Source organism: Helianthus annuus, chromosome 1 (assembly GCF_002127325.2).
Source record: "Helianthus annuus cultivar XRQ/B chromosome 1, HanXRQr2.0-SUNRISE, whole genome shotgun sequence".
NCBI classification, from domain to species: domain Eukaryota; kingdom Viridiplantae; phylum Streptophyta; class Magnoliopsida; order Asterales; family Asteraceae; genus Helianthus; species Helianthus annuus.
The window spans coordinates 14,232,208-14,247,518 of NC_035433.2; the positions used below are offsets into that span (position 1 = coordinate 14,232,208).

Genomic DNA, 15,311 nt, shown 5'->3' on the forward strand with positions numbered 1-15,311 from the left:
CCATCTCTATTGCACTAAACTCACAAGTTTCATCTCGGATTGATGATAACCTCCGAATTTGAAACAGCCATCTATATCTCCGAATACGCATATAAATAATCGATCATAGGTCTCATTCCAACTCTAATTCAGCTCCAATTCTTCTCTGCGATCTCTCTCTACTTCGCCGGAAAACTTATATCTCCGGTTCGTTCTTACCAACGAGCTCTTCCATTCCAGGTTAGTGTTAATCATGATTTTGTTCGTTATGTTCCATCTACTATAAGCCCTATTCCAATTCTCGGTTTCAATCACAAATTCATGTCTAATTTTGAGTTAGGGCTTGTTTTGGACACTAATTGGGGAAGAAGATAACAAAACAATTTTGTTTAAATTAAAACTAATTCAAAGGTTTGAAAAATGGAGCTTTGGCTCCCTGAGTGATGATGCCATGCCTTCTAAATGGACGGGTTCATACCCGGCCATCCATCTGCATTTTTTTATTTCTAAGAGTTAAATGATTGGTTGGTCCTTGTGGTTTGCACAAAAATCATACTTGGTCCTAATGGTTTGCTAATTACACGCGTGGTCCCAAAAGTTGTCAAAAATGAACTCGGTTGGTCCCCTGACCTAACCTCTGTTAAATTTCTCGGTTAACTATGTGTGAAATGACTATATTACCCTTGAACAATTAAAAGAAATAAAAAAAATATATAAAGAAGATGGTCTACTACTCATCTTCTTCAACCTCTCTCTCTAAACTCTAACACAATCACCTCCTCCATCTTCACAACCCCACAACCTGCAACTACCTCCACAACAGAGGGTTGCTTAAAAAGTCAATTCTGTTATAACTACAGTGCCCGTACCTGTGCATGAATAATTGAGGATCCAAAAACATATTGTATTCTTTGTTTTGGCCAATTCCTTGTTTAAATTTTTTGGTTGTTAAAAGAACCACCTATTGAATGGGTTTAGTATTTTGGCTTCTGGATTCCCATATGGACTATCTATAATTTCAACTTTATAAATTAGAAACCTGATTACTCTTATTACTAGTGGTCATTGTTAATCACATGTTATCCAGGTTGTAGTATATTGATAAATCAAGATTCATTCATTTCGCTTAAGAGTTGAAAAAATCCGTGCTTTCCAGTCCACTGGGTCAACAACCAACTTACATATGTGAACTTTTAGATTGATTTTGCTGATTTTGTGAATGTTCATTTGGTAGATTTACCTTATGGAAGTGGGACAATTGAATCAAACCTTAGAAGAAAAGGAGAAGCCCTTGCTGTATCTGGTTTAACAGAGCATGAAGACGAAATCGACGTTATGCCTCCAGCTGACATTCTCAAACAGAGCATGAAGACGAAATCGACGTTGTCGCTCCATCTTCTTTATATATATATTTTTATTTTCTTTTAATTGTTCAAGGGTAATATAGTCATTTCACACATAGTTAACTAAGAAATTTAACAGAGGTTAGATTAGGGGACCAACCGAGTTCATTTTTAACAACTTCTGGGACCACGTGTGTAATTAGTAAACCACTAGGACCAAGTATGAATTTTTTTGCAAACCACAGGGACCAACCAAGCATTTAACTCTATTTCTAATCAGATTATGTTATAAATATAATTAATAATTGTCTAAACTGTTTTTAAATCATCAACAAAAAACCACACATCCGATTATTATTACAATCAAACTAATAATTCTAAATTATCAAATAAAAAGGATTATAATAAAGTTATTTAATAATATTTAAATTTTAGTTTCCATGAGCTGTTGAACAACTACCAAAGTGATGTCATGATGTTTTCACCATCGGTTGGGGTGTTACATCTTTTATTGATCATATGTGTATGTAAGCTTAAGTGGTACAAAGAATTGGAAGCGGGCTTGTTCGTTTGGTTGTAGAAATGGTTCCATAATCTTCAACGTTACTAGAACACTTTGGCTTTGTTTGAAACTGCTTCCCCATGATATTACACATTCTAAGGCCTTGTGTAGTGGGGCGCCATCTCACCTCATAAAGCCCCATAAGGCCCTTGAACACCATTACGGGGGGCTTTATGAGGGCGCTATAAATGAAAATGGGGGGAGGGCGCGAGTTTTTTCACGGCGTTTTGATTGTTTCCATTTTCCACTTTGGTCCCTGCATTTTACACTTTGGTCCCTGCATTAAAACACTTTGGTCCCTGCATTTTACACTTTGGTCCCTGCATTTTACACTTTGGTTATGATGAGGTAGGGGCTTTATGACTACGGGCTCTAGTGACATAACGCCCCATAAAGCCCCTGTGTGACGTGACACGACACGTGTCGCATAACGCCCACAAAAGGGCTTTATGACTACACATGGCCTAAACACATTAAATAAATGCCGACATAACAAACCATATTGCTCGAATCTTTTGAGATTGTATGAAACAGAAAATGATCCCCGTCATTGACAACTACATATGAAAAATCACTTTATCAAATTACTCTAGTTGTTTGTTTAACATAATAAAGTAATATAATTACTCTACTAATTATTCACATAATAAAAATCATATAATTACTCTTCTTACAACTAAATAATAATGTAATTATGATACACATGTAATTACAACTAAAAAGTATATAATGTAATCAAAAACTAGACGAAGTAGAAGAAAAAGATAGGATAATTACTCTCCTAGATTAATTATTCTATATGTTTCTTCTTCGTCAAATCATCTCCTTGAAAATCACGGTGAATTCCATAAAATTACTAGAGTAATTATCCTATCTCCTTCTTCGTCTAATTGTCTTCTTCAAAATCAGGTTAAATTCCAGTTTCTATGCACTAATCGCAAAGTTACAATTATTCAGATTTTGAATCAACCGAATCAAGGTCTGTACACGTTTAATCCATTTTGAATCAAGCTTTGTACACATTAAATCGATTTGAATCAAGCTCTCTACACATTTAGTCGATTATGAATCAAGCCCGTACACGTTTAATCGATTAGGACCTTCAGTTGGTCAAGCTCTATAATCGCAAAGCTTTAGTTATTCAAAATTTGCATATTTACAAGAATGTCACCGCGAGATTTGCCAAATTCCTTTGGTTCACATGTTTACCATAATAACCTTATATATGTATTTGATCCTTACACTTATCTATATCTATCTATCTATCTATCTATCTAAATCTTCTATATCTATACTATATAATAAAAGAATACCATGAGGGACACATGTCATCCGTTGGAGCCATCTAATTTTTTGTTTTCTCGTCTTTCTTTCCTACTTAATTATGGATACTTATTTTAGTTAAAGATAGTTATCATATCATTAACTAAACGAATTTAATATAAAATTAGTTATTAGTTTCTTAAATATGCTTATATTTTTACTTAAAAGTACCAAGTTTAAAATTATGTTGGTTAAGATATTTGAAAGCGAAGAATAATAATGATAACTGTTTTTTTATGAGTGACTTCTAAAATCAAATATTTAATGCGATTGGATAGTAAAGAATGGTAAAAAAAATACCATATGTTAAATAATAAAAAATAGGTGATATTAGAAACAATCAATGTTAATACCCAATTGAAGAAAAATAACTTAACAAGTTGTCAAGTTAATGTTCATTTTTAAATACATAATAACGATTGTATATATTAACAAATTACATTATATACATACACACGAGTTTGTTCAACTGTGTAATGCATATTTTTTTAAAACATAACATTTTATTATTAATTATATACCATTACATTTATCAACTCGTGTAGTACATGAGATTGTAACCTCGTTATATATAAAAAAAGGTTTTTAGAGTTAAGGGTCTTAGTGAGAGAGCATTGTCTCTGTCCTCTGGGATAGAGGAAATGCTATGAGTTGGATTTTATTAAGAACGTCTATTGTGTGCGTATGTATAGATTGTGAGAAAGATGGGTGAGAACATTGCAATTAAACCAATTTCTTTTTAGATTAGAAATAAAGGGTTCATTTTGTTGTGCATCTCCTCCTGGTAATATATAATGTTACGAATAGATCCCTCCCCTATGAGTTTGAGTGTATATATATAAAGCACACACATTTATCAACCTCAAGAAAATGAAGGAATACCCCTGAAGAACATCAAAGAAGTGAAGATCCTTGGGTCTCTTTTCGACTAACATCAGCTGTTTTATTGCAAGATACCTGATTATCTCTGTGGTGCTCATTATGAAGTTTCATTGTTGGTGACCGCACAAGTTCCCCGGTTGGCGTGTGAAAAAGCAAGCGCGCCACAACACGGTCTATAGGATTTGTCTTTGTCTCTGCATCTGGTGTTTTTGCTGAGCTGTCAATGTCAGGTAGAGAGTTAGTTAACATTTACTTGTTCCACCTCATATTCAGTTATAGCATAACACGTTATAAATACTAATTATCTTCTTGTAGATTATCAGCTTCTTTTATGGCATGACAGATACATTATCCCTACCTTTCGTTCTCATATGTGATGCACTCCGATTATTATATAATCTCATGTTCAAAATTGAAGTCCAAACAGATAACGTGGTAATTAAGCTTATTAAAGTTCAGTAGCTAAGAAGATAACAATTGGAAATCTAAGATATTTTAGTATCTGTCAGGCCTTCAATTGATTATCACCAGTACAGTCAGTGTCTCTAGATTTATCATCTCTATGGTCAGCCTTAATTACAAACAATTGTTCTAGTTTAGCATATTTGTTGTCTGAGTCCTCTTAACTACAACGGAGTACTTCTCCTCACCTCATATAGTCGACAAACAATTTAATCTTCCGTTTTCATATGTACAAACTAACATGTGTGGTGTTTGTACCAGGCTTGCTAGTTTAGATTTTCACTATTCCACTAACAAATGATTATTATTATTATTATTCTAGATGCACTTGGATTTTCCTAAAGTTCTGTGCGGGATGACAAAAAGTGAGGCAGTCTCTATGTAGTGGAAAATGATGGATGATGATACATTGATAAATGGAACTGATCGTCCCATCAGTACTCAGGGGGATTACTTGATATCCAAAGAAAAAAGACGTGGCAAGACTGGGGTACTTTTTAGGAACTAAATTTGCACAACGATGAAATTCAATACCTCAAGGAAGTATGCCTTAGATATCATTGAAGAAATTAGAATGAAGTCGATCAACACTCCAGTGGGTTCTAATCCTAAAAATCAGGAGACTCGACGAGATATCACCATAGTTATTAAAGGCGTTAGGCGCACCCAAGGCGCATAGGCCTCGCCTGGGGCCTAGGCGGAAGGCGCAAATAAAGCGTGGGCCTGAGAAAAAAAAAGCGCACAAAAAAAAATTAAAATATTTTTGTATAATAGAAAATTAATACTATTCTTCAAATAAAATAAACTAAAGCTATTATATAACATTTAGTATCGTCTATTTAGTACCAAAAGTTATAAAATGCTAGTTTATTAGTGTAGACTGTAGAAAAGTAGTTTCATTAGATAAAAGTAGAAATCTAGCTGTAATCTTGCCGGAATTTAAGAATTTGGCCGGAATCTGCGCATGAACCATCACATGGAGAATTAAAGCGCAATTGGCTCGCCTCGCTAGGAAATTGGGCCTAGGTGCAAGAGGCGATGGCTTTTAACCATGGATATCACATTTGTTGTGATTATTGATAAATGACAATTGTAACTAACTCTAATTGGCAAGCCGTGCTACGAAATCTAGGGTACATAAGGATTCATCTTAGAAAAGTTTCGGGATAGTATAATTTACGTGGTTTGTAACTCCAATAATCAACTAGGAGATGTGTTCTAAAAGTCTCTTAGATGTCCTCTAATTAAGCGGAAGCATTATGACATATACGCTCCAACTTAAGCCGGAGTGTTCGAATACATTATGCTTAAGCCTTGCTATGTAATATATAAGGGTTAGCCTCATTGGCATTAGAGAGTTTTATATTATGTCTATATATAATATAAGTATCCCCTTTACCTTCACAAGCCCAATATAGTGTGTAGTTTTAATCACTCAATACGATACAATACAATATATATATTTTACTTTCAAAGTTACCTGACTTTTATGTATTCCTCGTGTTGCAACCCCCTTTTAATAACCCTTTACCCAAAAAAAAAAAGATGTTTTTGTTTGTTGGGAAACTTGATATTGTACTCTATCCTATTATATATCTACACCAACTTTATATTATATTACCGGGTTGCTAACCTTTTTGCACTGCTTACTCCTTCCATGACAACAGTATTGGTTATTTTGTTGGTGGTAGCATCATATTTTCTCTGCAAAGCACCTTGAGCCAAACGAATCAAGCTATCTCTGATACAAAGCCTCAATTGAATGCCCAACTGCAACAACATATCTCCATGAACTTCAAAAGATCAAGACGTATATCACGGAAAACTCTAGCATATGTATAATAATACTTACCCCGGCAATGACATTTTGAAATTGGTGTACCGCAGTATCTGCCAATGCGGTTTTATCCATCATCACAGGCCGTGCATCTGAATCAAGAGGTGAACTCACATCAAGACTGCTCAGACTTGGATATTGTGAACACAATTGAAGATTTGAATAATCATCTTGCTGTCTAATCTTCTGTTGTTGTTTACGAATAGCGAGCAAAGCGCGCATTTGCTGGCGCCTCCTTAGTTTTTCAATCTTTTCCTGAGGTGTCATGCTCAAAGAAGTTTTGTCTGAAACATGAGGAGACGGAAATGCATTTATCAAGTGTGTGTACCCAGAAGACTCAGTTTCTTGATTTCTAACCGAAGATATTTTGCTCTGTTGGCTATACTGTCCTTCCCATTCTTTTTTCACCTGTGCACACTAAGAATACGGACATAAAAATTGTCACCTCTTTACATTCAGTTTTAAAGGCATGAAATATAACTAAATTACCTTCTTTTGTGCATTTATAACTCCTGATTTAGGTCCAAGATGCTGATAGTTACTCTTTAAATCCCTTGAATTCAAACTCAGGGAGTCGACTGGACAACCAATAACATCCTTAGTAGATGACCACAACTCTAGGTTATGGTTGCTGCAAAACAACATCACTTGAGGATATTGGGTCAGATGGGGATTACATACAAATTGATTATCATTTACAGTTTATGTACGAAAATTCTGAAATTAATAATTACATTACCTTATTATTCTATCAAGATCATCAAAGGTCCCCAAATTGGCCCAACCATAATCAACGAAATTACCTCCCTCTTTGTCATCGTCAAAACCATTATCTACTTGAGCCTTTTCATCTGTAAGAAATCGGTAATATTTTAGAACCCAAAATCTACAAACTCTAAACGCAAACATATGATGTATATGTTTTATCAACCCTAATATTGATGTTGTTAACCATCAAGCCCTGAAGAAGAAGAATCAACTGAATACCAGTGTTTTCATTAGCCAGTTTTGATGAAGACAAATCAAGCACTGAACCAAATCCATGTGTGTAATATTTTGTATTATTATTATTATTCCGTTGTCCTGAATCAGTTATATGTTTAGATTCAGTTGTCTTTTGAGTAATCTTCTTCACATTTGCTGCTTCCTGGTCTGACACCTTACTGTTTTCTCCATAAGTTTCAATGTGATCTTCATTTTCACCTTCCTTCCCCCATATAATACTTGTAATCTGAAAATGTATATATATATATATATATAAGTTAGGATTAGGATCAAATACAAAGGATCCTAATTGTAAGAAGTGTAAGAAGGATTTATAGAGTGACAAGTGTCCAATAACCTAAAAAAACCCACCCACTACACAAAAAAACCCACTACAAAAAAAAAAAAAAAACCTTAAACATCCACCACCACCAAAAACCTAACCCCCCCCCCCCCCACATCACCCACCCTAAAAAAAAAAAAAAAAAATTTTTTTTTTTTTTTTTTTTTTTTTTTTTGCCGAGGAGGTGGGGGGTGGGGGTTTAGGTTTTTGGGTGGGGGGTGGGTGTGGGTGTTTAGTTTTTTTTAGATTTTTTTGGGGGTGGGGGGTTAGGTTTTTTTAGGTTTTTTTTTTTTTTTGGGGGGGGGGGGGGGGGTTAGGTTTTTTTTAGGTTTTTGGGGGTGGGGGGGGGTTAGGTTTTTTGGGGGTTTTTTTGTGAGGTATAGTTTTTTTTTTGTTTTTTTTTTTTTTTTTGCCGTGGGGGGGGGGGGTGTTTAGGTTTTTTGGTTGGGGGGGGGGGGTTAGGTTTTTGGGTGGTGGTGAGGGGGTGGGTGTTTAGGTTTTTGGTGGTGATGTAGTGGGTTTAGTTTTAGGTTATTAGACACTTGTCACTCTATAAATCCTTCTTACACTTCTTACAATTAGAAGACTTTGTAGAATAACTTGACCCATATAAGTTAAATAGAAGCTACCCTTTACCCAAAAAAAAAAAGTTAAATAGAAGCTCCATCTGTATGTATTACAAATTTATTAAAACAATGCAAAGTTTACTTCAGGTAAGAGAATTGTTTTACATTTATAAACACATAAGAGAGAGAGAGAGAGAAAGTGCAAGAATATCTACTTCTCTGATACAGTCTCCCATTTTACATGAAGCAAAAGCTGAACCGAAAAATGAGAAAAGACATGAAGCAAAAAAACAAACATCAATGATCAAACCACAATCAGAACTGAAATCAAGCAGCCATGTAATGATCTCGGATCATAAACAAAAACATTAAGTCAAAATATATGAATAGGGGGTTAAGGCAGGGTGACCCCATTTCTCCCTTTCTCTTTATCATCGCTATGGAAATAATAAAGTTGTTTATGAATAGGGTAATGACAGCTGACTTGTTTCACGGATTCCAACTTCCGAACGGCGGCCCTATCATCTCTCATTTGTGTTATGCGGACGATGTACTATTTGTGGGGAAGTGGTCGGAAAAGAATGTTTATACTCTTTCCGTGCTCTAAGATGGTTGTATCTGGTTTCGGGCCTCAAGGTAAACTTTCAGAAAAGTAAGCTTTTCGGGTTTGGAGTTAATGAGAACGAAAAATTGCGGATGGCAAGAATTCTTAATTGCGAGGTCGGTCTTTTGCCATTCACTTATCTTGGTATTCCAATTGGGGTAAACATGAAACGGGCAAAATTTTGGGCTCCGGTGGTGGATAAATTTAACTCGAAACTATCAAAATGGAAGGCCAGGTATCTTTCGTTTTCTGGTAGAGTTAGATTGGCTAAATCAGTTCTTGGCAGTCTTCCTTTGTACTTCTTATCCCTCTTTGCTGCGCCGAAATGTATCCTAAGTAAGCTTGAGAGAATCCGTAGAGACTTCGTTTGGGGTTTTACTGACACGGCGAAAAAACTTAGATGGGTTCGATGGGAAGGGTTGTTGAAAGCGAAGAAAAGAGGCGGGATAGGGATCGGGAGCATAACAGACTTCAATTATGCAATGTTAACTAAATGGTGGTGGAGATTCAAGTCGGATCCAAATCAGTTATGGGCCAAAGTTATTTCTTCGGTCCATAAAAATAATTCGGATAATCTTTTAATCTCCCTAAAGAACTCTATTCCAGGGGTGTGGAAAGATATTGGAAAAATGGAAAAAGTATTAGAGAAAGTTGGTATAAAAATCGATCAAAATCTGATTGAGGTTAACGGCTCGTGGAGATGGCAGTCTTCTTCGGATGAGTTGTTCTCGGTCAAACTAGTTAGAAAAGACCTCGAAAACGTCAAATGGGCCGATGTACCGAACGACCCGGAGCTAGATTGGAATAGCTGGGCTACGCCTAAAGGTAATCTTCTTCTTTGGAGAGCCCTAATCGGTAGAATCGCGTCTCGGGAGGGTCTGGCTCACAGGGGGGTATCGGTGGCCGATGTTGGTTGTCCGCGCTGTGTTCTCGAAGTGGAGAACCCAGACCATATTTTTTGTAATTGCTTGTGGGCTAGATGTATTTGGGGGAACGTTTTGGCCTGGACCCGTATTCGCTTCCCGGAGAACTGTTCGTCGCTTATGGATTTGGTGAGATATGTTAAAGAGAGCCCGGGTAGTAGCATATGGAAGCATTTAGTGTATACTATTGTTATAGCAACGATTTGGAAAATATGGAGTGCGAGAAACGAGATGGTATTTGAAGGATGTTTTATCCCTATTATGAAGACGGTGGAGTTAATAAAGGAAGACTCGTTCCTTTGGATCTGTAATCGTGCGAAGATCAAGAAGCCGGTTTGACGTGTCTGACATTATGTAACTCGTTGTGGTTCCTTTCTTGTTTTGCTTGTTTTTTTTTTCTTGTTCTGTTTTGTCTCCCACTTTCTTGTTGGCTCTTTATATATATATATATATATATATATATATATATATATATATATATAAAGTGATTTGCCGTTCAAAAAAAAAAAGTCAAAATATATGGCCTTATGCTAACATTCACACTTTTACAAAAAAAAAAACATTTATATGTATAAAAGAACAAACACTCAAAAGTTGTCACATTTGTTGATGAAGTAAACAAGATCAAGGCTAAGTATAACTGTATAAGTAGCATGGATAAAAAGCCAATAAACTTGAAATAAACCTCTTAACAATAAATGCACATGACACAAAAAGAAATTGACAGTTAATATGCTTCCTAAAACTTAAGAATATATGTGGAACACTAAAATTAGTCATACTGAAGTTGAAATCTATATGAGCACAAATTATTTTGGTGGATGGATGTCACAGGAAGTACCAACCGCCTTCTCTTGAACACAATGAAAGTCAACCTTGATATGCTTTGCATGCTCACGAATGATGTGTATAACAATCTCATCTAATACATGTAAAATGGTTATGCAATATAACTAGTTTTAGTCTTGTGTAAGCATCTTTTTGTATCTTCCAACAACACCAACAACTATACCTAGTAAATCCCACAAATAGCAAAGCTATAAGTAGGGTTTGCAGGAGGGTGGATGTAGGCAAACCTTACCTCTATCCCTGGGGATAGAGAGGTTGCTTCCACAGAGACCCACCCCTGGCTCCAAACAAACAAACAAACAAAACTAAATGTATAGAAATAGAAAGCTACCAATAACAAAGCAAGTGGTAAATGAGTAACATAGTACAAATAGAAACAACCAAAACATGATACACACCAGATAGACATGCAATGCCACAAATCAAATGCAAAGTCCACCTTATGTGTATGTACATCTAGGGCTCTAATCCAAAGCTACAACACATATGTATGTACTTAATCCTACGTCTCCATGAACTTCTACCCTAGACTAATGACTATGTCCTCAGAGAGGTGCATCTCTAGAAATTCCTGCCTAATACGCTCATCCCAAATCAATTCGGGTCTACCTCTCTTCATCCACCCCTCCACAGTGAGGGGTTCCACTACTCTAACTGACGTTGTAATTTGTCTCCTCCTAACATGCCTGAATCATCTCCATCTCCCCTTCCTTATCTTATCCGAAATACTAGCAACTCTTAACCTTTCCCTAAAAACCACATTTCTTATCCGATCTAACCTTGTGTGCCCACACATCCATCTTAGCATCCTCATTTCTGCTACCTCCATCTTGCGTGTCTTGTCTTCTTGATGGCCACATAGCAAGTCTAACTGCAATCCTTTAAAATTTCCACTTTAATTTAGTTGTGTCGAACAATACCTGAGTGACTTACACCAGGCAACCTGAATGCGATGGGGTATGTGAACAGTGACAAAGTTGGAGGAATCTCAGCATAATCTTGAAGGAATTAGTTAACCATCAGACGAAGGCTCAAGAGATAAATGAGTTAGAATATATATATGAGTATTAATTATATCAAAAGTAGCAACACATGTATGTATGCCTTTGGGTCCAGGTAATGAAAGTGTCAGGGCTCTCTTCTCTATAGAAAAAGGAGAACAACAAGGGGAAACCAGAAAGCAATCCGAGTGGCTCCACTACAGGGATTATTAAACACTTAAGAGAAAGATTACATAGTACACTTTGATGCATTTACACAAGAAACTATGAATGAATCATAATATAAGGAACAAAGGGGGCAAAAATACTAAAAACTAATTAGGCCTAGTTGGAATAATAATTATGATGGAAAGTTTAGCTTAAAAGGATTGGATTTATGTAATAATAATGTTGAAACACGAGTGTCCGAGCATAAGCAGTTGGTAAGTGTATGTTAAAGAAAAGAGTGGTAGGAAGGAACCTCTTCGTCTTCCCAATCAAACATCGCTGTAAGTTGTGACAACCAAATCACGTCTTAACCCGCACATCGCCGATTATCCTCAAAATCAATAAAGCATGAATTAGCCAGATCCAGTTGCAATTTCATCGAATGAGAGGTGGTGGATATTGGCTTCCACTTGGACACGTGTGAGGTGGAGGAGTTTAGTCAAGTCACTATCTAAAATCTGTGGATCATCAAAATCACCTCTTTAATTGGTGGATTGGATTGGATTCAATTTTTTTTTTTTTTTTTTTTTTTGAGATTTTCTATTGTCACACTCGCAATTCAATACGTATCTTATTGAAAAAGTAAAAAAAAAAAAACATGTTAGATTGAAAGCTACAAGTATTGTCTAACGGGCTGGACTAATACGTATAGTATAGGTCTATACGATGCATATTAAGGCATTAAATTTTAAAATTTATTTTTTTATGTGTTGTGTTTGATTTTTGGTGTTTTGGGTATTGATATTTATTATTGGTTATTTTTGTTTTAATGAGTTTTAAAATCTTTATTATTTTTTTTATCGTTAAGTATTGTATTATAGCGTATCGTGGCGTATTGTATTATTTTTTTAAAGTTGTGAAGTTTATTTTTTGGTGTGTTGTGTCCAATGCAAAGATCTTCGAATGCGAGCCCGAGAAACGAAAGAGATTTCGAGCAGTCGGTAAGGTTCTTGCCTTGTTCAGTGTATAGATCTTGCAAGGACCTGGTTCAAGCTTACTAGGACCTCCTTCAATACCCACTGGTATTGGATGGCGGGGGTGCGAATAGCTTGAACCCCTCATATGTAAACTACTATTAATACATTAAACCGGCTACATGGGATTGTATCCCTGCTGACTCAAACCACTTAGCCGAGGGTAACGTCGCCTTCAAAAGAGGGGCCTACCACTTTTCGCATTAATAACTTAATTAATTATCTTTCAATATTCCGACCCTTTGGGATTGTATGCTTGCTGACTCAAACAACTGGGTTGAGGGTAAAGTCACCTTCAAAAGAGGGGCCTATTACTATAACTAAGATAATCTCTTAAAAAGTCCGAAAGTGCGAAAATCATCAAAGGATACATTAAAGTCGAGTCGGATCCAAGTGATTCATCTTGACTATCTGTTTTTATTTTATTTTTATTTCTGCATTTTTAGTTTTTTTTTTCATGTTTCAAATCTTTTCTCAAAAATTTTAGATTGATTAGACATTGAGGATAAACCGGTACTAAAAGCTCTTGTGTCCTTGGACGACCTTGGTATCTTACCAATGCTATACTACGCTCACGATGGGTGGACTTGCCCAAGTGTGTGTTTAGTGTTAGTAGAATATCGTGTTTATAAATTTAAAACTTGACTAATGCGTAAAATGGGTTCAAAATATTAATAAAATCATATCACATCTAACGCACACCAAGTTTTTGGCGCCGTTGCCGGGGACACAAGGATTTTAAGAAAGTTTAAAATCAACGGCCTAATTATTTTTACTTATTTTTCTGTTTTTTTAGGATTTTTCTTAAATTTTCAGTTTCTGCAGACTCCAACACAGGCCGTGCTCAGCCAGACACGGGGTCGTGTCCATCTTTGTTACTGGCAATCCTGTTTTAAGTCAGACAGTAGCTGACCACGGGGTTGTGCCCACTGAACATGCCCCCGTGTCCAATCTCCAGTTCCTGAAAACAGAACCGTAAGATCCCGACGGTTGGTAATTTCTGACAAAAATATGAGTGATATTGATTATTTTTACTTTCGCTCCTCTTACGGTGAGTGGTGTCAAATATGTGGTGGATTATATAAAGATTTAGAATGCCACTTTCTAAATTTCACTCCCTACTATTTAGACCCATCGTTTTCCTATAACCTTAACATGGGCGAAAGTAAAAACGATCACTATCCCTCGCCCGAATGCCCTCAACCATCTCTTTTAGATGACATAACTCCCGAAGAATTATGTCAACTCGAAGAAATAATTCTCCTAAAATTAAAAGAAAAAGAGCTTGAGATGAAAACAAGTTATTCATTACAAGACAACAATCAAGGGAAATTATTGGGGTCACATTCGGATTCTACCAACATCGACGATACCGAAAGCACCTCAAACTCTTGTGAGAACTTGAGCGATAGTCGTCCCTGTGTCGATTGTGCCGTGAAGAACTCTCCATCGGTATCCACCGATGCGCTCATAGACATGAGCGATTCGACATACACCTTCTTTAACGAGAGCTCGGATAAGGGGAATAAAGGTTGGTTTCGCCCACCGGTATTTAGTTTAGGTTTTACCCTTTCCGATAACCTCTTGCGTTCTTGTTTAAATCAAGAGCAATTAAGGTACCTCAGGCACTTCGGTGTTGTTCCCTCCAGTAAAGAACCGCCCGATCCGAATAAAACCCTTAAAATAAGACGAAACTTCATAAAACACTCTAGCCATGGGGTCGTGTCCAGGTCAGCACACCCCGTGCCCACCTCAAAAATGACCACGGGGTCGTGTTCAGGCCAACACGCCCCGTGTTCAGAATACGGACAAAATGTGTCGGAGTCTTGTCTGACCACGTGGCCGTGTCCAGCTGACACGGGGCCATGGTCAGCATGTTGTCGTTTTCTATAAAGTCAGCATGATTCCTGCACATTTGGACCCATTCCAAAGACCACGATTTGTTAGGATCTTCACACATACCTTAAAAAGTATATTCCAAAGAAGGTTCTCAACCACCATCTTGTCTTTGCCACTTTTGTCTCTTACCTTCTTCTCCAAAAACTCCTCAAACCTCCATTAAAGCTTGAAACTTCCATGGCTTCAAGCTTTATTGTGATATTTTCTAGGTTTTTAACCAATGAATCATATTAAAAATAAGTTTTACATCACTGTTTTAAGTTATTTATGCTCAGAAATGTCTCAAACTTCAGAAAAATAATTTAAAACAATAAGATTCCTTAATTTAAAAATTTGCAGAATTGTGACCACGGGGCCGTGCCCGGCACTGAAGGCTTTAAAAATAATATTGACAGTACTGAATGAGTAATTGTGTAGCTATAAACATTGTAATCGCTCTCAATACTGTTAAAAGATAAAAATTTTCCTTGATTAAATTGGGATTCACTCACCAGTATTTCCCACTGACAAAATATTTTTTAAACGCGTTTCAGGTAACAAAATGTGAAAGCCAACTAGAAGCCAGCTGGATAG

At 36.4% G+C, this 15,311-nt stretch overlaps 1 protein-coding gene across 6 annotated transcripts; it reads right to left on the reverse strand.

Annotated features, from left to right (window-relative positions):
- Positions 1-3,924: 3,924 nt before the first annotated feature.
- LOC110935511 lies at positions 3,925-12,313 on the reverse strand. 6 transcript variants are annotated; one of them, XR_004868783.1, is made up of 8 exons: positions 12,119-12,281; positions 7,376-7,619; positions 7,128-7,239; positions 6,878-7,019; positions 6,404-6,796; positions 6,185-6,321; positions 5,086-5,274; positions 3,925-4,306 (listed from the first exon to the last, which is right to left on the reverse strand). XR_004868783.1 is itself a non-coding variant. In XM_022177894.2 (7 exons), exons 1-7 carry the CDS (start codon positions 12,140-12,142, stop codon positions 4,102-4,104), a joined length of 1,266 nt encoding a protein of 421 aa, XP_022033586.1. In that variant the 5' UTR covers positions 12,143-12,313; the 3' UTR covers positions 3,925-4,101. The 6 variants fall into 6 exon arrangements, 4 of the variants coding, with proteins under 4 accessions (XP_022033586.1, XP_022033584.1, XP_022033583.1 ...); XR_002589179.2 differs by having other exon boundaries at positions 6,404-6,805; positions 12,119-12,276; XM_022177894.2 differs by lacking the exon at positions 5,086-5,274 and having other exon boundaries at positions 6,404-6,805; positions 12,119-12,313.
- Between the last annotated feature and the right edge of the window lie 2,998 nt (positions 12,314-15,311).

Excerpts from the sequence above, each read along its gene's own strand:
- LOC110935511 (XM_022177891.2), bottom strand. The coding sequence starts at position 12,142 with ATGTTTGATTGGGAAGACGAAGAG. Across the intron at positions 7,240-7,375 it reads ACTGGCTAATGAAAACACTG|ATGAAAAGGCTCAAGTAGAT; the intron begins GTATTCAGTTGA and ends GATTTCTTACAG. Across the intron at positions 6,806-6,877 it reads TTATAAATGCACAAAAGAAG|TGTGCACAGGTGAAAAAAGA; the intron begins GTAATTTAGTTA and ends CCGTATTCTTAG.